We start from the raw sequence: 23210 nt of genomic DNA on the forward strand, positions 1-23210 counted from the left end.
TCTGTGAGCTGTAGAAATGTTTCAGGTACATGATAGTTAAATCTATGTTCAATTGATCAATTCAATAAACATACATTATATAATTATTGCAAGATAATTACTACACCATAATGAAAGAATGTATCATTGTAAAACCCAGTTCTTTTCTTTGAGGTTTCCCCCCTTTAAGGTAACATCAGAAAAGCTTATAAACTACAATACATGACATCATGTGTCCCAAGCCTACAGTTCTCCTTTTCAAAGTTGGCTTTTGGAAATTACGGCTGCAAACTAGTACAAACTTCTGTTTTACAGGCGAAAAAAAAAACCGTTAGAAGGTGTTTATTAAAGAATGTGTGCTAACTCAGATTAAAATTAGAACTGTGGAACTGTACACTTTGAAAGGGTGAATTTTACGGTTTGTGAATTATCTCTTAATAAGCAAAATTTACCCCCAAAAATGTGTGCTTTGGACAAAGCTCTGAGGATTTTTTTTTTTTAAACTTGGAACCTTCAAAGATCAGCTGATTAAACTGGACACAATTCAGCTGAGCCCTGGGTGGGAGGGGTTAGAGTTGTGAGTTCACTAGTCTAGACAGATTTTAAAAAAACAAAAACAATCAGTTCTCTCAAAATGTTGCTGGGTCAAGCCACATTCCCTTTCACAGAGCCCTCCTGTAGAACAGATATTTCAGACACACAATTCTTCTATTTACAGATTAATTACTAAGCTACACTCTCTCTTAAGAAAGATACGAAGTGTATAATCACGCAAGAAAAAAGAAACACAGGAAGTCCCTCACACCAACCCCAACGCTAAGGAATGTAACACAAGGAAACGCCTGGAATCCCTGGCCCTGCACTGGGCTCCCCAGGAGCAGATGTGAGGGACCTGGAACCGCGCTGGGTGACTCTTCACCCAGGAGCACAAAGGCTGGTCTTTGTATTCTGACAACACCATCCGGGCAGGTTAAAAGTCACAGCCTGGTACTGCATCCAGGGTGGGATGTGATGATGTCATAGCACCCCGCAAAGTTACGAACAATGCCCCTCAGCGTAATTGACACTCTGGGTTAGATAATTCGGGGGTTGGGGGGGAGGGCGTGTGCTGGGCACTGTGGGCTGTGGAGCACGATCCCTGGTCTCCACCCGCCACATGTCAGTAGACACCCCCCCCCGCACGTGTGACACCCCAAATGCCTCCAGACATTGTCAAGTGTCCCCCCGAGGAGCAGAATCCCCTTGGTTGAAGACCACTGGTATAGACAGATGGATGACAGATGGACGACAGATAGAAGATAGATAATAGGTAGGTGGTAGATGATAAGTAAGAGTGATGACAGATGACAGCTAGATAGAAAAAGGTAATAAATGGATGGATGGATGGATACATGGATAGAAAGATACAGAAGACAGATGATAAATGGATGGGTGATATAGGTATAGATGGATACATACATACATAATAGAGAAATACAGAGATGGTAGATAGATGATAGAGAAATATAGACAGACAGTAGATGGATAAATAGATAATAGGTCGAGTGGTAGATGACAGATGGATAGATATGGATAGATGAAAGATTTATAGTTTTGATAGATGGTGCATAGATATAATAATGATAGGTGGATGGATAGATGATTGATAGACAGACAGACAGACAGACAGGGTCTCTCATGTCAACGCAGAGTTTCTCTGCCTCAGCACTACTGACACTGGGGCTGGATGAATCTCAGATGCGGGGCGTGCTGGGCCCAGCTTCCCTGGTCTCCATCCCCCCAGGTGTAACCATCAATAATGTCTCCAGACTCTGCCAAGTGTCCACTGGGGGCAGCATTGCCCCCAGTTCAGAAGCACCAACTTGGAGCAAGACAGCCCAGTCGAACTTTCTGTGGTGACAGAAACAGTCTACGTCCGTGCCGTCCAACCCGTGGCCACAAGCTCACAGCGGCTCCCGAGGCTGGGCGACTGGCTTTGATCGTCTTTCACGTGGCCAGCAGCTGTCATACCGGACAGCCTTCAAGGTGCCGCAACTCAGCTCACGCTCAATTCTTGCGTCAAGTGTCAACTTGCCCCTCTGGAAATGTGGAGAATGCTGCACCTCTGACAACAGATGGTTTTTGTGGCCCACGCTGTGAAGACCACCTAGCTCTCTAAGCAAAAACGGGGTCCGGGACTTCCCTGGTGGTGCAGTGCTTAAGACTCCGCACTCCCAGTGCAGGGGGCCCAGGTTCGATATCCGGTCAGGGAACTAGATGCCACGTGCATGCCACAACTAAGAGTTCGCACGCTGCAACCAAGGAGCCCACGAGCCGCAACTAAGATCCAGTGCAACCAGATAAATAAGTACTAAAAAAAAAACTACTGAAATATTGCTGTGTGTTGGACGCTCTGCACGATTCAGAAACAGCCACAATCCACACAAGGCTGGTCCCTGATATCTTAGTTTTGTTACCATCATGCGGGAAAGGCTGACAGTAAACGTTAATGACAACAGCCATCCTGACTCTGATGCGCTCATCTGTGTTTCAGGGGCTTCTAAGGCTGCAGGACTTCAGGACACAGGTGTGCTGAGGTACATACGGATGGACCTCACCTTGGGGTGAAGGTCGGGAAAGACGTTCGTTTTTGAGGAAGGGAAGTTTCCAGTGGAAATTGGAGGGTTGGGCGGACTGGAAAGTAGAGGCTCACTGAAGTTAAGGACGGGTGGGACTTCCCTGGTGGCGCAGAGGCTAAGAATCTGCCTACCAACGCAGGGGACAGGGGTTCCAGCCCTGGTCCAGGAAGATCCCACACGCCACGGAGCAACTAAGCCCGTGCAGCACAACTACTGAGCCTGCGCTCTAGAGCCCGCGAGCCACAGCTACTGAGCCCACGTGCCACAACTGCTGAAGCCCTTGCGCCTACAGTCCGCATGAGAAGCCACCACAGTGAGAACCCGCGCACCGCAACGAAGAGTAGCCCCCACTCGCCGCAACTAGAGAAAGCCCGCACGCAGCAACGAAGACCCAATGCAGCCAAAAAACTAAACTAAAATAAAGTAATTAAAAATTAAAAAAAAAAGGAAATTAAGGATAGCAAAGGCCACAGAGAGAATAGAGATTCGTGAGGATGGAGGAAACAGGGCAAGAGAAGGCGGGGATTCTGAAATCCTTCCACTGCGTTCTTTAGGCAACGGATTACAGGAACTCACGCGGCGGGCAGGGGGAAGTGACTGGCTCCTCTGAGTTCGGCGTGCTTTCCGTTTTGTTTCAGAGATTTCCCTGCGGTTGCAGAAGCCAGTAGGAAGGACGAAAGACTAGTGTGGAGCGAAAGAACAGATCCTGCATGAGGCTGGAGGGGATGGGCTGGGAGAGGGAAGGAGGAGATGCCCACAGGGTAGCACTGAGGCATCTGAGAAGGTCGTGATTTAAAACTTGAAAAAAGAGCCTGTACTTTTATGAAGATGTATTTTATATAACTTAACAACGCTAAAATATAGTAAGATCTTTTGAGAATGTTATTGTAATATATGTTATTGTTTGCACAGACTTTTATGCATAATTCACTCTAAAAGTATACAGTGTATGCTCTAAGAAAGAAAGAAAAAAAAAAAAGGACAGGAAACCCTGGCAGGTGTCCAAAGGGCCCACTGAGTTGTTCTGTTTTGGGGAGGGTGGTGACAAGTTCCATGTTGGACCCTGCGGATGTCTGGAGGAGCAGGGATGTACTTACTGGGTTCAATCGAGCCCCCAAAGATTCATGTCCACCCAGAACCTTAGGATGGGACGTTATTTGGAAACAGGGTCTCTGCAGATGTGATGAAGTGAAGAGTCTGAGATGAGGTCCTCCTGGAGGAGGGTGGCCCTACATCTAATGACAGGGTCCTTCTAAGACACAGAAGAGGAGAGACACAGACACAGAGGAGAAGCCCTGTGAAGCTGGAAGGCAGAGACGGGAGGGACGCGGCCACAAGTCCAGGGACGCCTGGAGCCCCCAGAAGCTGGAAGAGGCAGGAAGGACCCTCCCCCGGAGCCTCTGGAGGGACCACGGCCCTGGGACACCTTGACCTCACACGTCTGGTCTCCAGGACTGGGGGAGGATGGATTCCTGTTTCTGTAGGTCACCTGGTTTGTAACGATTTGTAACAAGAGCCCCGGGAAATTAATATAAGGGGCCCCCTGGATGTCGGGGAGAGAGAGACAAACCCACCCAACAGGGTCTGCCTTGGAGACCACCCTGCAGCTCGCAAGAGCAAGGCGCAGGTGACGGCTGTGCCTTTCTTTGGCCACCAGCTCCAGGATGATAACTACAGTCACAAGCATGGATCAGATCACCCTTTGGACTTTAGAAAATTCTCCTTTGTAATACCCAGCCATCCTGTTGGAAACTCTTTTGTTTCTCTCTTATTGGAACTTCCTATTATTGTTGATGGATACAGTATCTTGTCAAACTTCTCTGAAAATGACTCAAAGTGAGACTTTTAACAAAATTCCTTACGTTCCCTTGTTTTCACCTTCTCTTAGGTTCCCTAAATTATTGGCTTTCTCTGGGATCTCAAGTCTTCTGCTATCTTGATGTCTCAGACTGTGTAAACCGATTGAACAAGGCGAGTTTGGTGGCTGTTTCCTGTTAAGAATGAGGGTCTTCAGATGACCACTCAAGTTTCCACGTGTGAGTGAGGCTGGGACCCTCGGCATGAGAGCATTAGGAGAACGTTACCCTTAGAGGGCAACCACTGCCTTCCGTCTCTTTACTGAATAAACTGTTCCAACAGCGCTGATGGTTTTCTGGGCACCGTGCTCATCACAGGAGCTGTAGAGTTCTCCAGGGATCCCTGAGCTTCCTTACTCAAGCCTTACTTTTTTTTTTTTTTGGCCCCGCCGTGTGGCTTGCGGGGATCCCCGTTCCGCGACCAGGGATCGAACCCGGGCCCTCGGCAGTGAGAGCACCGAGTCCTAACCCCTGGGCCGCCCGGGAAGGCCCACTCAATGCTCACTCTTGTCACAGCTCGTCTGGGGTCTGGCGTGTCCCGCCCTCCCCATGCTGCTTCGTCCACACTGTCCTACACGCTGGCGTGTGCTCTGGGCTGCCCCAAAGTCTGATGCAACTTCTAACCTGTGCGTGACACCTGCAGCTCCTTCGTGACGACTGTCTGTACCTACGTTATTCCTGTGTTCCTGAAAATAAACTGTATTATCAGTTTAATGGAAACTTGGGAGAGGGAGACTATGAGGGGTGTGCGTGTGTGTGTGTGTGTGTGCGTGTGCGTGTGCGCACGTACCAGCAAGCAGGTGGCATCTGTGTGCAGTCAGGTTGCCACACGACATCAGACGTCTCTGCACTACTGATACTATGTATACGATCAACAACTAATGAGAACCTACTGTGTAGCACAGGGAGCTCTACTCAGTGCTCTGGGGTGACCTAAATGGGAAGGACATCCCAAAAAGGGGATAAATGGATACGTAGAGCCGATTCACTTCGCTGTACAGCAGAAACTAACGCAACACTGTAAAGCAACTATACTCCAATAAAAATTAATTAATAAAAAAGTCTCTGATGATATTTACAATGGAGAGAGGCCGGAAATAAATTACACACACACACACACACACACACACACACACACACACACAGGCAGACCTCAGAGACACAAGTTGGGTTCCAGACCAACTCAATAAATCAAATATGGCAATAAATCGAGTCACAGGAATTTTTCTGGTTTTCCAGGGCGTATAAAAGTGATCTTTCCCAGTTGACAGACTCCCCTGTAGTCTGTTAAGTGTGCAATAGCATTCTGTCTAAAAAAACAATGTACAGACCTTCGCTTTACAATAGCTTCTTGCTAAAAACTGCAAACCATCCTCCGAGCCTTCAGGGACTCGTTGCAGTAACATCCAAGTTCCCCGGTCACAGATACCACGACACATATCATCACAATGAAAACGTTTGAAATATGGCGAGAACGACCACAATGTGACCCAGAGACACAAAGGGAGGAAGTGCTGTTGGAAAAGTGGCACCAACAGGCTTGCTCGAGGCGGGGCTGCTACACCGTCAATTTGTAAAAAAACGCGGCATGTGCGAAGTGCGATAAAGTGAACTATGCCTGTGTGTAAATATATTTAAAACTGTAACTTTCGCTACATCTTCTCAAGGAAGATGTAGCTTGTCTTCTGCTGACAAACTCCATCTTCCCATCAGTGAAGGTGTTTTGCCCGTCTGAAAGTGTTTTGTTATGAAATCCTCAAGTAACCACAAGAATATGGTTCATATAGAAACAGAAGAGATGCTATAAGGGGTCCGTGTGGAACGTGCAACCAGAGATGTTTAGGAAATGGCATCTGGTATTCAATCACTTTTGGAAAATACACGTATGCCTCTGGACATTCACTTATACTAGGGAAAGCAGGTCTTTTTGACGTGTCATTTATCCCAGGTATCGTAATGAATCAGGGGACAGCCGAGAATTTTATTAAAGAGCTGTTTCCATTGGTATCCCTAACAGTGTCTGAGAAATCACTTAAAAACGATCCTGAGGTCGTGGCACCCCAGAAGGAAGGAATTCTGACGTCTGATTTTGTTGACCTATACGACTGCTGAGATTCTTAGGTGTGTAAGCTGTGCTGTCCAATGAGGTAGTCACCAGACACATGTGGCTTATTTAAAGTCCAATGAAGTGAGGTGGAGTCAAATAAGGAAGTTGATGATGACCCAGCAATCCCTCTCCTGGGCATATATCCAGACGAAACTGTAATCCGGAAAGACAATATGCACCCCTATGTTCACAGCAGCACTATTCACGACAGCCGAGACACGGAAGCACCTAACGTCTATCGACAGGGGAATGGATACAGAAGATGTGGTACATATATACAATGGAATACTATTCAGCCATAAAAAAGAATGATGAAATAATGCCATTGGCAGCAACAATGGATGGACCTAGAGATTATCATACTAAGTGAGGTAAGTCAGAAAGAGAAAGACAAATATCATATGATACCACTTATATGTGAAATCTAAAATACAACACAGATGAACTTATTTACAAAACAGAAATAGGCTCACAGACATAGAAAACAGACCTGTGGTTGCCAAGGGGGAGGGGAGGTGGGGGAGGGATGGAGTGGGAGTTTGGGATTAGCGGATGCAAACTATTATGTATAGGATGGATAGATAACAAGGTCCTGCTGTAGAGCACAGGGAACTCTATTCAATATCCTGTGACAAACCATCATGGAAAAGAATGTTACACATGTATCACCGAATCACTTTGCTTTGCTGTACACCTGAAACGAACACAGTACTGTACACCAACTATACTTCAATAAAATAAATTTTAAAAAAAGAAGCTGGTACCTCAGCTGGTCACCATAGCAACATAGATTCTAGGACATGGTCCTCACGGCACCCGGTTCTCTTGGACCGCGCTGCTCTATAGAATCCAAGAACAGGAGAAGTTTGCCATGAGAGAATCCAGGAGAGGCAGACGACTCAAGAACGAGGCACGCGAACTTGCTGAACTGGTCCTGCGGAGTCTACTCGGGAGCCTGGCTCATTTGCGTGATAGCGCTGAGGCCGCCATGCTGCTCCCAAACTACTGAGAATCATCCTTATGATAGGGGAGGGTCAGGGTTCAGCCCTAGACTTATTCTTGGTAACAGAAAACAGTACTAACGTTGCATAATAGTCTTTACAATGTTTAGACCGTTCGCATGATGGTTAATGGAAAGCACGGATCCTGCTGAAATATCCCCCAGCTGAGCAACTGCTGGGTTCCCGGAGCACAAGAAGCTTTCTTCTTCTAAAGCCCCGACCCCGATCCTCGTCTCTTCTCTCTGTTGCTGATCACATCCCTGAGAGGTGACCCTTCCATTCTTCCAACTGACCTCAGGCTCTGAACTCTCGCCAGGGTAACTGACAGCCAGCAACACATCCATTCTTCCAGTGTCTGGCTGGACAAATCTTCTGGGGTCCCTACTGTGCCCCAGGGTACAGAGTGATACACACACTGTGTGGTAGACATAGACCCAGGGCACCTGCAAGCCCGTCAATGTCCACTTCAGAGCCCCCCACGCTCAAAGCAGCACCTCTCAGACTCTCTGATCTCAGGATTTCTGGATGCGCTAGAAATCTATCGAGATCCCTGAGGAGTGTTTGTTGGTGTGGGGCGTGGGGGTGCCTCTCCATAGCAGCCATAGTAACAAGTAAAACAAAAATAAAGAAAACGCAAGAGCCCTCAAGGATGCATTTCACTGGTGGTCAAAGAGGCAACCATGATCCCAGGTCAGGCGGCCACTGGAAACTCCACCCAACACTCATGCGAGAAGGAGAGAGGAAAAAAAAGCAAATAATGCTTTCGTATTCTTACAAAAGTCATAGTGACCTCAGAGTCCCACAAGGAACTCCCATGGGCCCCAGGACCCCACTTTGAGAACCACTTGCATCTCAGCTATGGACCGACCGTAGCAACCCATCGCGTAACCGATGCGGTCTTTCAAGAGGCATTTCATTCTGCCTCTTAAACAGACTATTTTGCAAGAGCCAGCATTTTCCAAACTGGATAAAGAAATATTTTTACAGTCTTTTTAGTTTAGGCTCTGCAAAGCAGACACATTTTGAGTTGAGTTTGTTAGGTATTACAATCCGCCCTTTTCAGTCTCATTTAGTATCTATTTTGTGATCATTTAAGAGCTCACGGCACTAAATACGGGCATTCTGAAAACCTGAACAAACGACACATAATCAGATATAACTGTCTCCCATTCAAAGTCTTTCTGATGATTCCTACTTCAAACCACAACCTTCTCACCAAGATCAAAGGTGTCATTTGAAAGTGTGACGAAGACCCACTTTCCCTCAACCATCTTCCTCCAGGATTTCCTACCAGTCAAGGATATCCAATGCCCACAGCATAACCCTCATTCCCCAAAGACTAAGGGCGGAGACCAGGGGGTCTGGGAGGGAGCGACCTAAGGGTCCCCAGGAGTCATCTTAAAAGTCCCCCGTGGCCCCAGGTTGGGGTAAGCGTCCACCCTTCATCTTTGCACGACACAGGCGAACCACGTCCCGGGAAAGCACATGGAATCCAAACATCTACTAAGAAGACAGAAACGAGTGTCTCCCAATGCCCGTGCCTGAGCCTTGCCCAGCTGGAGCCAGAGAACACGTTCATAACCCAAAGTACACTCCTCTACAAGCCCGGGCACGGCCAGTCCATGCAAAGTCAGGACAGCCAGAGACCTGTTTCATGCCAGCCACTTGGCAAGTCAAGTTTAATGCTGGCAAGAAATAAAATCGATAGAAAGACAATGTCTCCAATTCCTCCAGAGCCTTGATAAAAGCTGCTCACTCCATCTCGACGGCCCCCCTGCAAATCTGTGGTCTTTCAGGAATCCACATGTAAGACTCCTGCTGTCTGTGCTACTGAGCGATTCCTGGGCTGGGCTGGCGTCCTCATTTTAGACTAATCCTGCCTTCTACTTTCCTATCACTGTGTGATGTTTGTCACGATTCATTACTCTTTTCTAGACTGCAAAAGAAGCAGCCTGGAACCTGGACCGCCAATGAAGCAGCCTGGAACCTGGACCGTCCGAGGTTGCACTGTTTCCAGAACAAAAATATTCTGAAGGGACAATTCAGAAACCACCTTCTGGCGCAGACTCGGGACTGTCTACCTAGGAACGACCTGCCCTGCTGACTTGACAGGAAGGCTAGGCAGCGGGCCTGGCAACAGGAGATGGCTTTTCCCGTCCAAAGAAGTGGCCGGTCTCAGGTTTCATCGAGTATTTGGCAACGTCCGGAGAACTGGAGTGTTTTCAACAGCCAGAAGGGTTCTCACCCCCTCAGCCAAAAACCTCCCAGTGTACGTGGGTGTGTGCACACCTGTGGATGCAGTCATGCAGGGAGAAACAGCAGCACGGAAAGTCACTGGACAACTAAAGAAAGAAGTCGGTTTCCCCTTTTACAAAGGTAGAAGACCTCCCGCCGATAGCCCAGGAGGTGAAGCACCCGGTCCACACCCCCACCCCCCACCCCTCCCACGGACGGTTTTGCCAATGGCATCCCCAGTTCTAGACGGGGATTGTAAAGCTGACGTCTAAAGCTGACGGCGCCCTCGTTTTACTTTTGCTTTTAAGGAAGCCGAGCGGCTGTCCTGAAATGCACTGCGCTCAGAAACAGGCTGGAGCAGGTGGCCGCCGACTCGCTGTTCTCCCTGCTTATTTCTGTGGCTGGTTCTCCCCAGGGAAGCAGCTGCGGGTTTTCATTCGTGGAGGGGGAACTGTCACGAAAGCAGCAGCAGCTGGGAGAGGGAAACAGACCTGCAAGAGGGTCCACCAGCCACAGTGCATAGAACACAAGACTCCCCCAACGACCAAGGTGCCCTGGGAGGGTGGGAAAAGATGACGCAGGCTTAGCGGTTCTCCTGGGTCACGATTCCCTTTCTTCCATGGCCCTCTGGGAGGCTCAGAGGAGTAGCCCAGAATCTCAATCAAAATACAACATGTTACTACCAGGAAAAGTAAATAAAGACCCAAAAAAGAAAGAAAGAAAGAAAGAAAAAGCCTACCCAAAGAAGAGTAACAAAAACCAAAAGCAAGCAGAAATAAAGACCTAACCCGCGTCTCTGTGTTAGGTCTTTACTGACTTTACAAGCAGAAAGCAATGAACTTGAAAACAAGAGACTTCCCTGGTGGTCCAGTGGTTAAGACTCCACGCTTCCACTGCAGGGGGCACGGATCTGATCCCTGGTCAAGGAACCAGATGCCCCGTGCCACGACTAAGATGCAGCGCAGTGAAATAAATAATAATAATAAAAGAAAACAAGAAATCAATAGAGAAAAAATAATCGAGGCAACGAGAAGCTGCGGCTTTGACCCAAATCAATACAACGGATACCTCAGAATCTGTTACCAAAAGGACGTGCTAACTCATCTTTCGGAGGATCAACGAAATGAACGTCTTCATGAGTATAATCCCTGCCAACAATGACTGTATTCAAGGAGCCAATACTCTGACTCACTGGTGTTTGGTTTTTTTCTGGGTAAATGTTTTTTTCCCCTACGGTGTGAGGATAAATGGAAACTAGCACCCAGGCAGAATTTCCACAAGAGGAAACTCTAGATAGCTGGCCTTCTGGGTGCCCGTTCGATTTAGGGGGGCGGGGGGGGAACCCTCCAAGCGAGAGTTTTCAATCTGTGCTGAATGTTTTTGGAATTGTCCGCAAACACCAGCTGGCTAACTACCCACCTCTCCTCGCTCCCTGCTAGCCGTCCCCCCCAGACTGCACACACCCAGGCACAAGCAGGTGTGGGCACACGAGCCCTGCTTCTGTCTGCCCCTGCAACCTCAGACCCCAGGTGCCCTCGGCGTTACAAAGGCCGTCCTGTGAGCAGCGGAGCCCTGCCCGCCACACCCAGCCCTCAGATCTGCCCGGTCTGGTCCTTTGTTCAGTGAACTGGCTGCCGAGATAATGAGGCAGCAGGGTGACATCATCGACCCAAATCACTGTCAACTGTGTTACAGGAACCCTGGGGAGGCTGCCCTCCAAACGCCTTCCATGAGCCCGCCTCATCAAAACCGTGTCCAAAGGACACGTCCAGAGGATGCGTATAGAGAGCAGCGCACGACGCGGGAGCGCTGGGTGCAACGATTTTCAGGAACTCCCGCGTTTGAGCAGGGACTCCGGGAGACGGTTTGTTTTTCCTGTAACTGGAGGGAAAGCCAGCGTGAATTTCCAAATGGTAAGTGGGGTGAACAGATGTGCAAGGGGCCGAAGGTGGATCTTTTTTTCAAGCATGGAATCACCCAGTGGGAGGGGACCTCGGACGCCCAGAGTATAGTCTTGACAGACCTCCTAGACTAAGCGGGAGGCACTGGGCCAAGCAGGCGCTGGGGAGGCCACGGCAGCACCTGGCGCGAAATAAAGGCTGGAAGGACGGCCCAGAGGGGTCCGACGGGAGCTCCTACATGGGGACAAGGTGACTCACAGGACGGGTGACAGCCACCCACACGGAGAATGTCCCCTTCACGTTCCTACGCCCCAGGGCAGCAGGACGGCCCGTGCCGGTGGAGGAAAGGACCTGCATCGTAGAACACACGCGCCCACTCCATCCGCGGCCTTGGCGGATACGGGGCGTTCCAATGGGACGAGCCTCGGGGACACTCAGGATGCGTGACTGGAGTCCTCCACGGCTAACTCCAAAGGCACTGAAGAGCTATTTGTAACATATGCTCTTATTTGGAGACGCAACCCAGATGCCAAGCGGACGTTTACTGGAGTGCCGTAGGGGTGTAGCGAGAGATGCAGCACCCTGTGCACCCAACCCAGCGCAGTATCGCAGATCCGTCCTCCCCGTGAAACGCAGGCGGGGCAGGACGCTGCTGGAATTAGGAGCTGCTTAGACGCATTCGTAGTGTTGCTTTTATTATTCTTCCAAGGGGAACCTCGGGGAGGCGGGGGGAGAGCCTGCCAAGTTCCTCAAAAAAAAAAGATAAATAAACGTCCCCGTGTTGTCCAGTCAATGAACACGCTCAAGCCTCCTTAAGAAACCGCCCGCCGCCGCCGTTACCTCCCGCCCCCGCGTGGACACAAGCTTGGTTTCTGGGATTCCACGTGGCTAACCACACCTGCCTCCGCACGGGTCACAGCCGTGTGTCTAAAGGTCCATCCCGGGGCCAGAAGCTCCTCGAAGGTCTGAGGCTTTGTCATCTCATCTTGGAGCAGTCCCGTCACTGGCCTTTCTCTTGCAACACTAGAATTGGTGCTGCTTGGCCGGGGACGTGGCAGTCAGTGGTGACACCATTCCAGCCCCTCAAAAGAGGGCAAAGATGTGACAGCCTCAGGTAACTCATGAATCCCTTCCCCAGCGTGCACGGGCACGCGCACACACACACCCAATGTCCAGCCCCATCTGTCGGTCAGTGGATCTCCCATTTCTCCTCCCAGGTAGTAACGGAAGAGCTTTTTATTGTTAACTGCGGTCCCTCCGTTTGTGGAAGTCAAGGCCGTCAGACCAGGGCTGAGGCCAGGCTGGGCGCAGCCATCCACCCGTCACGTCCTCCAAAGCGGTGCTGCGTCTCGGGTGAGGCGCACACAGAAGAGTAGAAGCATCGGTGCACGATACACAGAGTAAGATGTCCTTGTCGTCATCCCCAGAACCTGGGGACGCGTTCGTTTACGTGGCCGAGGGGAACTGAGTTTCAAGGAGCTAACCACAGAGGTGAATCAGCAGAGCCTTAATAGCGAGATGCCCCTGGGTTAGTTGGGTGAATCCAGCAACATCACCAGGGTCCTTAGAAGGAGCCGAGAGAAGCAGGAGAGAAATGGCACGAGAAGGGTTTGACCCGGCAATGCCGTCTTCAATGACGAAGGAAGATTATCGTAAACAAAGGAATGCGGGCGGCTTCTAGAAGCTGCGAAAGGCCAGGAAAGAATTCTCCCCTGGAGCCTCCCCAAGGCACACAGCCTTGCCCACGCCTTGGTTTTTAACCCAGCCATGCTGGGAATTCCCTGGCGGCCCAGTGGTTAGGGCTGGGGGCTTTCACTGCCGAGAGCACTGGAGAACTGAGATCCTGCGAGCTGCACAGCACGGCCGAAAAAGAAAGAAAGAAAGGAAAAAAAACAACCAGTAATACCATTTCCAGACTCCTAACCCTTGGAACTGCAGGTTAATCAATGCATGTTGTTTTAAGCCACTGAGTTTGAGGTCATTTGTTCCAGTAGCCCAAAGGTGGGAAAGGCCACGCGAGAGATCCCAACAGGAGACCACGGGAAGTGGAGCTTGCACTGGGCTCCCTGTGCGGGCCCTGCCCGCCCCCCTCCCCTCTCCGGCTCCCTGACTCCGGGGTCAGAAGAAGGAGGTGCTCTGAGCACCGGAGGGGTGGACGCACGACAGGTGTGCTGAGAGGAGTTAGCGCCAAATCCACGCAAAGACACTACCGTATGTCCTGGAACACGAGATGAGCCTGTGTTCGGAAAAGGTGATGCTGGTGATGATGAGGGTGATGATATTATGGTGCCTACTTTGGATGCAATGAGCCAAGTCCACCTGGGGCGAGGCTCAACTAGTGCATCATGGGAACGCCAAGGAGGCTGAGGTACCACAAGATGCGTTGAAAGGTTCATGGTGTCATGGGCTGAATTGCGTCCCTCCACCCAAAGGATTTCATCTTGAAGTCCTGACCCCCAGCACCTCAGGATGCGGCTGTATTTGGAGATGGGGTCTTTAGGTAAAATGAGGTCATTAGGGTGGGCCCTGATCCCAGAGCACTGGTGTCCTTATAAGAAGAGGAGATCAGGACACAGACGCGCAGAGAGAGGCGACCCCATGAGGACACAGGGAGGAGACAGCCGTCTACACGCCCAGGAGAGAGCCTCGGGAGGAACCCAGCCCTGCCCACGCCTGGATCTCAGATTCTGGCCTCCAGGGCTGTGTGAAAATAAATGTCTATGGTTTAAGCCGCCCAGGCTGTGGTACATTGTTTCTCTAAGCAAATGCATGCAACAGGAGAAACAAAATGGGGTCCATCCAGCACAATGAAACATGACTCAGCCTAGAAAGGAATGAGGCACTCACACAGGCTACCAGGACAAAACTCAAGACTGTGAAGCTCGGTGAGAAGCCGGACACGAAAGGCCAGACAGTGTAGGATTCCACTGACGTGAAACGTCCGGCACACGCAAAGCCACAGAGACATGGGTTAGCGTTCGCCAGGGGCCGGGGAGTGACTGCCTAACGGGTAGAGCGTGTCCTTCGGGGGATGACGAAAATGTTTTAGAACCAGATAGACGCGGTGGTTGCACAGCACTGTGCCACTGAATTGTTCACGTTAAAACAACCTTCTGTGAGTTTCCATTAAACGAAAGTTCCCCGAGGGTCACAAGTGATGCAGGTGATGCTGGTGGAGGGTGGCAGGATGTGGCAGTAGGTGGCGGAAGGGGACGGTGACGATGGAGATAACGACAAAGACGCCTCCCAGGCAGATCGAACTAACCACGTCCCGAACGGTACTCCTGGGCTTTTCCCCCCAACACTGCTCCATCGCTAACCCTCTCAGTGTCTCCAAGGGGTGGTACAGCTTTCCAATCATGTAACCCCCAAAGCTTGGATTTACCCCCGATTCTTTTCTCAGTCAGGTTCTCTGAAGAACCTTCCTTTCTCAGTTCTTTACTGTTCTTCCCAGCAAGAAAGAACATTTGTAGTTTTCGAAAAAAAGAGGAAAAGGGGAAACGTTTTAAATGGTGTGAAGGTGGTGACATGTGGGTGTTTGAAAATAAACAAACTTGGGGGAAAATACCAGGAAAGCCCCAAGAAGTTGCTCCTGAGACTGAAGGAGGCACTGAGAATCCTGAACACGTGTTTCTCAAGAAGAACACCGTGCTCACAAGCTTCAAGTGACCCCGGAAAGGGGAAGCGTGTGTCTGTGTCACGGGGTGCTTCTGCCCTTTTCTTGCAGTGACAGACATGGCCTCCTTGGTGGTCCCCAACTGTGGAGAGACCCATCCCGGAAACAGGTCTGAGACCAGCATCATGGCGTCATGTCCTCGTCCCCATGCATGAGCCAGGTCGGGACAAGGAGGGTCGTCCCCAGATCCAGGGAGAGAGGTGTCCTCCTGTAAGGAATCCAGGATGTGGCAAGGTGAGGCTGTTGCTCGGACAGCCACCTGCACCCCAAAGGCAGAAGCTCAGGAGAAAGAAGCCAGGGCGACATGTAAGGAGGAGTCAACCCAGTGTTATGGACTGGATGTCTGTGCCCCCCCAAATTCCCACGCTGAAGCCCTATCCCCTCCCCACCAATGTGACGGTATCCGGAGGTGCGTCTCTGCGAAGTAATTAGGACGAGATGAGGTCATGAGAGTGGGGTTCCCAGGATGGGATTAGTGTCCTTAGAAGAGCTTTCCACTCTCCACCATCTGAGCACACAGCAAGAAGACAGCCAGTGCGACCCAGGAGAGAAACTCTCACCAAAACCCAACCACGCTGGCACCCTGATCTCGAACTTGCGGCCTCCAGAGCTGGGAGAAATCCATCTGCATTGTGGTAAGACACCCAGGGGACGGTCTTCTGTCATGGCAGCTGGGCCAATCAAGACAACAAGGTCGGGATGGATTCAAGATGGCGAAGCTTGGCCTGACCACATGGGAACTAACTCTGCCCCATCCAGCGCGGGCGATGACCTCTGTCAAACAGTGAGCTCTGCTTTAGCCACACCCACATGCTGCGTGGGATGAGGACGCCCTCGGAAAACACATGTAACCTGGTGTCCTCCACCTCCAAGGATGTGAGGAAACTGCCTTATGGACCAAGCTGTAAGGCCACACAGAAATCAACTCTGCAGTCCTCTCTGGCAGGTGAATTAGTTTCCTGGGGCTCCCACAAACTGTGAGCTTAAAGCCAGAGGCATCCGTCCCCCCCAGTCCTGGGGACCAGATGTCTGAGGTCAAGGTGTCCCAGGGCCACGCCCCCTCCAGAGGCTCCAGGGGAGGGTCCTTCCCGCCCCTTCCAGCTTCTGGGGGCTCCAGGCGTCCCTGGGCTTGTGGCCGCATCCCTCCCGTCTCTGCCTCTGTCTTCCTGGGGCTTCTCCTCTGTGTCTGGGTCTCTCCTCTTCTGTCTCTTAGAAGGACCCTGTCACTGGATGTAGGGCCACCCTCATCCAGGAGGACCTCATCTCAGACCCTTCACTGCATCACATCTGCAGAGACCCTGTTTCCAAACAAGGTCCCGGTTCCCAGGTTCTGAGAGGACATGAATTTCGGGGGAGAAGGGGACTCGATCCGACCCAGGACAGCAGGTTCTGTGTGCACGTGTCTGTGACTCGTTGGCTCACCCCTGCCTCTCTCACTGCCTGCACGTTTCTCCTCCTGGCTGGTCTTCACCTGACCGCCCCCCCATCCCACACTTTCTATCCTCTGGCGCATTTTCCTTTTCTCCTCCTGAGCAGGGAACTATTGGCTGTGTATCTCCTAAGCTTCTCTTCCCGAAGTCCCCCCCCCTCCCCCCACCCCGCCGTCCCCTTGGAGATGCGAAGTAAGGAAGCAGAGTGTGTAAGATGAAGACGACACGAGACAGACAGATCCATGGAGACAGAGAGCAGATGGGGGTTCCCAGCAGCCGGAGGAAATAGGGGGTGACTGCTCACAGATTTGGGGTCGCCCTGCGGGGGCAGCAGACGAAAATGTTCTGGAACCTCACAGAGATGAGGGTCGTGCGACTTTGTGAACGTGTAAAGCGCCACGGCACGGTTCCCTTTGAAATGGTTCCTTTTGTGTTATGTGAATTTCACTACAATTTTTTAAAAATGAGAAGGAACAGGGGCTTCCCCGGCGGTCCAGTGGTTAAGACTCCGCGCTTCCACTGCAGGCGGCCAGGGTTCGATCCCTGGTCAGGGAACTGACATCCCACATGCCACCGGCAGTGGCCAAAAAACAAGTAAAAGTTTTTTTTAAATGAGGAGGAACAGCCTGCAGGACTTCTGTAAGACGAAATATTCTTTTCCAGTATTTTCCGTAATTTTATAAAAAGAAACATTCTTTTCTCGTATTTTACCTAACTTTCGAAGTTCCTCTGATGCTCTTAAGTTGAAACTACCATTCACGCCCACTCAAGGTAAATCAGATTAAAAGGTGAACACAATTTTCTGGCTATCACTACACCGTAAGCAACATTCCCTTCTAAAGGCTTCTGTCAACATCGCCCCGGGAGAAGCCATTCACATGCAGTGGGAAATCTCCCCACTGCGGATTCCACCCGCCTCCAGGGCGTGCTGCTCCCGGTGATGCTTTGGGAGTCCAGGTGGGAGAGAAAAAAATTAGGGCCGGTTCTGGGGAACCAAGGGTGCATGAGACAATCTTATCAGCAGGGAGGAAAATGAAAGTAAGAGACAGCAGTGCAGGTTTAATTACTCACTACGGAAGGTCTCCTCGGTCTAAAGAAAATACAACTTTCTGACAGTGTGACGTGATAGTAAAAAAATACAAGTGTCAGGCGTGAGCGCGTTTCTGTGGTCAGGGAATGAGCTTTGTGCCTCGATCTCGGGGCTGGTGGCTGCCCAGACGGATGTACAGGATAAAACTGCACAAAACCAAACGCATGCCCGCTCCTCACAAGCTCAAAGGAGTTCCCATGAAAGGTGGGAGCACTGATGAAGGTCTGTGGTCTCTTAGCAGGATGGACCCCACGACGGCGTGCGTCCTGGTTTTGATATTGTGTGACACCTACAGAAGACATCACGGGGGAAACTTCATGCAGGGTGCATGGGACTAGGTGCAGGTTTTGGAATCCCCCGTGCACCTATCATTAGTTCAAAACCTTTATCTTTAATGGCGCCACTGTTCGTGCTCAGAGCGAGAAATCAAGCTCGGTCACCCGGACCAGGAAGGTGGGCCGGGGCTGCACGCCACTCCTTCTGTAACTGGGCCTGTTTTTCAATCGATGAAATCAGTTTGGCCAAGACAGGACCCAAGGTCCCTTCCACGCTCTTTAAAAAATGCCCATGTTGGGGCTTCCCTGGTGACGCAGTGGTTGAGAAGCTGCCTGCTAATGCAGGGAACACAGGTTCGAGCCCTGGTCTGGGAGGATCCCACATGCCGCGGAGCAACTAGGCCCGTGAGCCACAACTACTGAGCCTGCGCGTCTGGAGCCTGTGCTCCGCAATAAGAGAGGCCGCGATAGTGAGAGGCCCGCGCACCGCGACGAAGAGCAGCCCCCGCTCGCCGCAACTAGAGAAAGCCCTCGCACAGAAACGAAGACCCAACACAGCCAAAATAAATGAATAAACTAATAAACTCCTACCCCCAACAACAACACCACCAAAATGCCCATGAGATTTTTCACCAACATAAGCTAAGCTTTCTTCCAAGCTGTCTGAATTTGTGGAGGGCTAATCAACCTAGAACACGGACAACTTCCCATAGACAGTTTATTCAGGAGCACAGAATAAGAGCATCTGAGACCTTACTGGTCACTGACTTTCCTCCTTATTCTATCTCCAAGGTGTCATGGCCGCCCCGTGAACTGGGCCGTCGGCTTCCAGCTGGGTCTCGGTGTCCTGGTGCCAACCCTCCTGGGGGGTCCTGCCATCTGAACAGCCACTGCCGGTTTTGCTAAATCATGGAGAAGCACATCTGTGCCCACCTGCTGCGTTCCACCTGCGCTGATCGTCACAACCGTCCTTGGGGGATTGCGAGTCAGCAATTCTGTCCCACAGGCGCCTCCCCCGGGGCCCAGCTCACAGGCAAAAGAAAAGGATGAAAAAAACACCTGTTGGTGAGAAAAAGAAGAGCTCACACACCGGAGCGGAGATCAGACCAGGTGAAAATGCACAACTGTGTGAGGCCAGAACTTCAGGGTGGAGGACAAGCCCAGCCGGCCCGGTCCTTCCACCCTGACTCATTCTGGAAGGTTCCAAGGGCGTGGGGATTGTGGTTATGTTAAGAAAGGCTGAGAGGTTTGTCAGGATGTTTTTTTTGTCTTCTGTTTTGTGTGTGGGTTCGTTTCAAGTTGTGGAAGACAGCCTTGCTCAGCTGGAGAAATGCATACAGATGGCCTCAGACGATTCAGAGCCACTGGGGGTGCCTGTTTGCGATGGGGGACAGTTAGGGATGGGTCCGGGGCAGTCAAAAGGAAACTTAAGTTTCCTGGGCCCGAAGCTTAGGATGAAGAGGCACCATGCTGGCCCCAACTGCGTTCTAACTGTGGGTAAAGAGCCCAACATAGCCCCTCACTTTTGTCCATGACACCTCATGGTCTAACGTTACTGGAAACTCTAACACCTCTGATGGGTTTGGGATTTTTTAAAAGCTTATTCTTACTTTCTTAGATTAACCATGCGCAGATAAATCTGGAATATTAAAGAAAGTTCTGGCAAAAGGTGATTTTAAAAAGCCACCAAAACTGCAAAGCCACACACACACACACACCCTGGGTCCCAGGCCCCTGCTGGTCCAACATCCTGAACACGTGTGACCTGGCTCTCCCTTCACACCCTTGGAACCCACAGGAAGTTATCCTTGAAGAGCAAGTATCTTCTTCATTAAGAAAGGGAAAGACAACTGGAGAGCTCATTTCCCCCCCACCCGGCCCTGCTCGGTCCCCAGAGCCAGTGACTTTCTATTTTTAAGGACAAGATGACTCACTGGGCACCCTATGCCCACTAGGCAGCGCCCAAAGGGCCCCCAGGCAGCTGCAGACACCGGGCTACGCCACGTCCGCAGCCCACCCACCAGCCCACGCCCCGCCTGATGCCCTGGCACCTTTCACAATAGACTTGCTTAAGTGCCCAAAACAGATCCAGTTGCCAGCGCTGTGTGCCAAGGGCCGCCGGGTCCTCCACCAACTTTCCATTGTTGAATTGTGTTTCCACCTACCGGTGTGACTGCACTGGTCTAGGTTTCTATCCTCGTCTCCTACCCTGCAAAACACAGCCAGCTTTTAAAGCAGCCCTGCAGAGCGCCCCAGAGGGAGGGAGGGAGGGAGGGAGAGACAGAGAAAAAGAAAGGGAGAGAGAGAGAAGATGGAGAAGATGAGACAGAGAGACACACAGAGAGAGAGAAAAACAGGAAAGGGAGGGAGAGATGGACAGAGAGAGAGAAAGAAGATGAAGGAGGAGATGGACAAGAAGGCTTGGAGGGAGAGGAAGAGAGAAACAGGAGAGAGGGAGGGTGCCTCCTGTCCCCTCCGTCCCAAACGAGGCTTCCTGGGCACCTCTTCCTCACAGCCAACTACATACGGGCAAAAGGCTACTGACGGAAAAGGGAAGGTTTCAAGACCACTCTGAGTGGTTTTAATGCCACTCTGGCTGTGCCCCTTGGTCATATGAAACCCCAAGCCATGCCCTTGAGGCCAATGCTTCCTCCCTTCCAAGAGAGGGTGGGGAAGGGCCCGAAGAAGTACCTGGGTACCCCTGCTCCAGGGTCATTTACGGTATGTGCCCCCTTCCCCACTGATTCTTTCCTGACAGGTTGGGACAACTCCCTTAGCAACAAAGGGTTGCTAAGAAGCCACAGGCTGGCTTGAGCCCACAGCCTGAAGGCAGCGCCCTCGCGGAGCCGGGATATTCTGACCCACTCAGGGCGGGCTCCATACACCAACACGTTTTGGGATCCAGGCACTCATGGGACTGGAGACTTCACGCTTCCAGCTGCCTAGGAGTGGTCAGGTTCAAAGGAGGACGACAAAAAGGAAACCAGTGCCGGATACAAGAAATGCCCAGTTCCGGATACACAGACGGAAAATACGGCAGGATAAGGAAATGCGTAATTCACCCCCAACGCCGCCCCGCGCCCCTAAAACGCCACGGGACACCTGACCTCCCAGTTCCAGATACGCTCTCAAGTCCAGGCGGGAGCATCCTGACGCGGGGGAGAGGGGGAGCCCGGCCAAGGTGAGGTCTGCAAGGGCCTCCGCGGCCGCCGCCGCCCTCAATGTGACGTGACCCCAGCAAGTTCTGTGACGTCGGGGGGGCCCAGACACCGGGGAGGTTGCTGGGGGACGGGAGGGAAGGTCTAAAACAGGAGACTTCGGAGGTGCGGGGCAGAGCGCCCGCAGGTGGGGAGGCTCTCGGGGTCCGGAAGGAAGCCCTCCAAGTCTCGGGGCGTTCGGCGGACCCAGGGCGCACGGGGAGCCCCGCGCGGAGATCCCGAGCAGGCGGGACCAGGCAGGGCCCTCCCCGGGCGGCGGCCGGGCGACCGCACACAAGCCTTTTGTCTGACGCCGGCTTCCCGGGCGGCGCCGAGCGCCCCAGCGGGCCGGGTCCCCGCGCGTCGCACTCACCCACGGTGGCCAGCGTGTCGAAGTCCTGCGGGCGGTAGGCGGGCGGCTCCGGCGAGGGCGCCCCGGGGCCGGGGAAGTGCGCGGGCGCGCCGTCGGGGGTCTCCTCCGAGCTCTCTCGGGCGTCGGCGTCCGCCGCGGCCGCCTTGGCCAGCCCGGGCGCCTCCATGGGGGCGCGCTCAGGTCCGGGGCGCCGGGCCGGGCCGGGGGGCGCGGGGGGCCGGGCTTCCCGGGACGCAGCCTCGGAGGGCGGCGCGGCGGCGGCGGCGGCGGCGGCGGCGGCGGCATCAGCGGCGCCCACCCATGCGCGGCCCCCGCCTCCCGGTCGGCGGCCGGGCGCAGCAGGCGGCGCGGCGGGGACAATGGCTGGGCGCGGGGCGGCGCTCAGGGCAGGAGCGGCGGCGGCAGCCGGTGGGAGTAGCCAGCGGCTTCTGAGGGCGGGCGCGGCGTGGCCTGGGCGGGGGACGCGGCCCGGGCGGGCGGGCGCGAGGCGGGGTCCTGGCCGCGGCCGCCCGGCCGCCTGTTCATTCCTCTCGTCCCGCGCCCGCCGCCGCCGCGCGGGCGCTGCGTGCGCGCTGCTGGGGGGCCGGGCGGAAGCGGCCTGGGCGGGGCCGCGCGCTCCCTCCGCCCGCCCGGGCGCCGGCCCGGACTCAGCCCGCCCGGCTGGGGGTGTGGCCCGCGCCGCCGCGCCCCGCCCCCTCCGCGCCCCAGCCCTGGGACCTCAGGGCCCGGGCGCCAGGAGCCTCTCCCGCCATTCTGGGGCGGGGGCGGGGGCGGGGGCGGGGGCGGGGGGCGAGGTTGCTCGCGCGGCCTCCGCGCCCCGGGGCGCCCCAGGGATGGGGTCTCGGCCGAGCTCCCCCGGGAGACGCGCAGGCCTGTCCCCGCGCCCCCTGCGCCCCAGCCCGGAAGGCTGGGGGAAGGCGGGACCGGCTGGGGAGCGGGAGGGCGTGGCTTAAAGAAAAGTAAAGTTAAAAAATAAAGCTGGAGTTGGATGCGGATGAGGCGCGCTCCGCCGACCGCGCGGTGCCCGCGAGTCCCGGCGGGCGGCCGGCCGCCACGTCTGGCGAATAACCATCGGGACCAAGGCCGCTCCCAGCGCTGGCTTGTTGGACTGCAGTCATGTAAGATACGCACCATGGGGGAGGCGCGGAGCCGCGCTCCCGGAGCGTTTCTTGACAGCTTCCGATAAATCTTTAATTATTTCAAAAGAACCATTTCTTAAAATACTGAGGCAGGTAACAATCAGACAGCTACCAAATACGGCGCATGCAACTTGACGGGCAGCTGGTGTAAACACACCAGGGACGATTTCGGAAAAGAAACGCAGTACGGTCACAGACAACTACACAACGATAGCGTTAGGTTTTTCCTAATGGGAAGTGTGTCCCAGGCCACCTTTGGTTATAGTTATACCCCCAAAATGTCGGGGCTGTATCTGAAATGCAAATGTAACTAGACGGATGCGGCCACTGTTT

The 23210-nt window shown here is 52.9% G+C and overlaps 1 protein-coding gene across 1 annotated transcript in view; it reads right to left on the reverse strand.

Annotated features, from left to right (window-relative positions):
- Positions 1–21904, reverse strand: part of LOC309839702 (cAMP-dependent protein kinase catalytic subunit PRKX) — a gene marked incomplete at its 5' end in the record, with an annotated part of 80327 nt that extends 58423 nt beyond the window's left edge. The window contains one exon of the mRNA XM_082681595.1: positions 21739–21904. Coding sequence (XP_082537721.1) covers positions 21739–21904 — 166 coding nt within the window. The remainder of the gene's footprint in view (positions 1–21738) is intronic.
- Positions 21905–23210: the final 1306 nt, after the last annotated feature.

Source organism: Grampus griseus, assembly GCF_964374135.1.
Source record: "Grampus griseus genome assembly, chromosome: X".
Classification (NCBI taxonomy): Eukaryota; Metazoa; Chordata; class Mammalia; order Artiodactyla; family Delphinidae; genus Grampus; species Grampus griseus.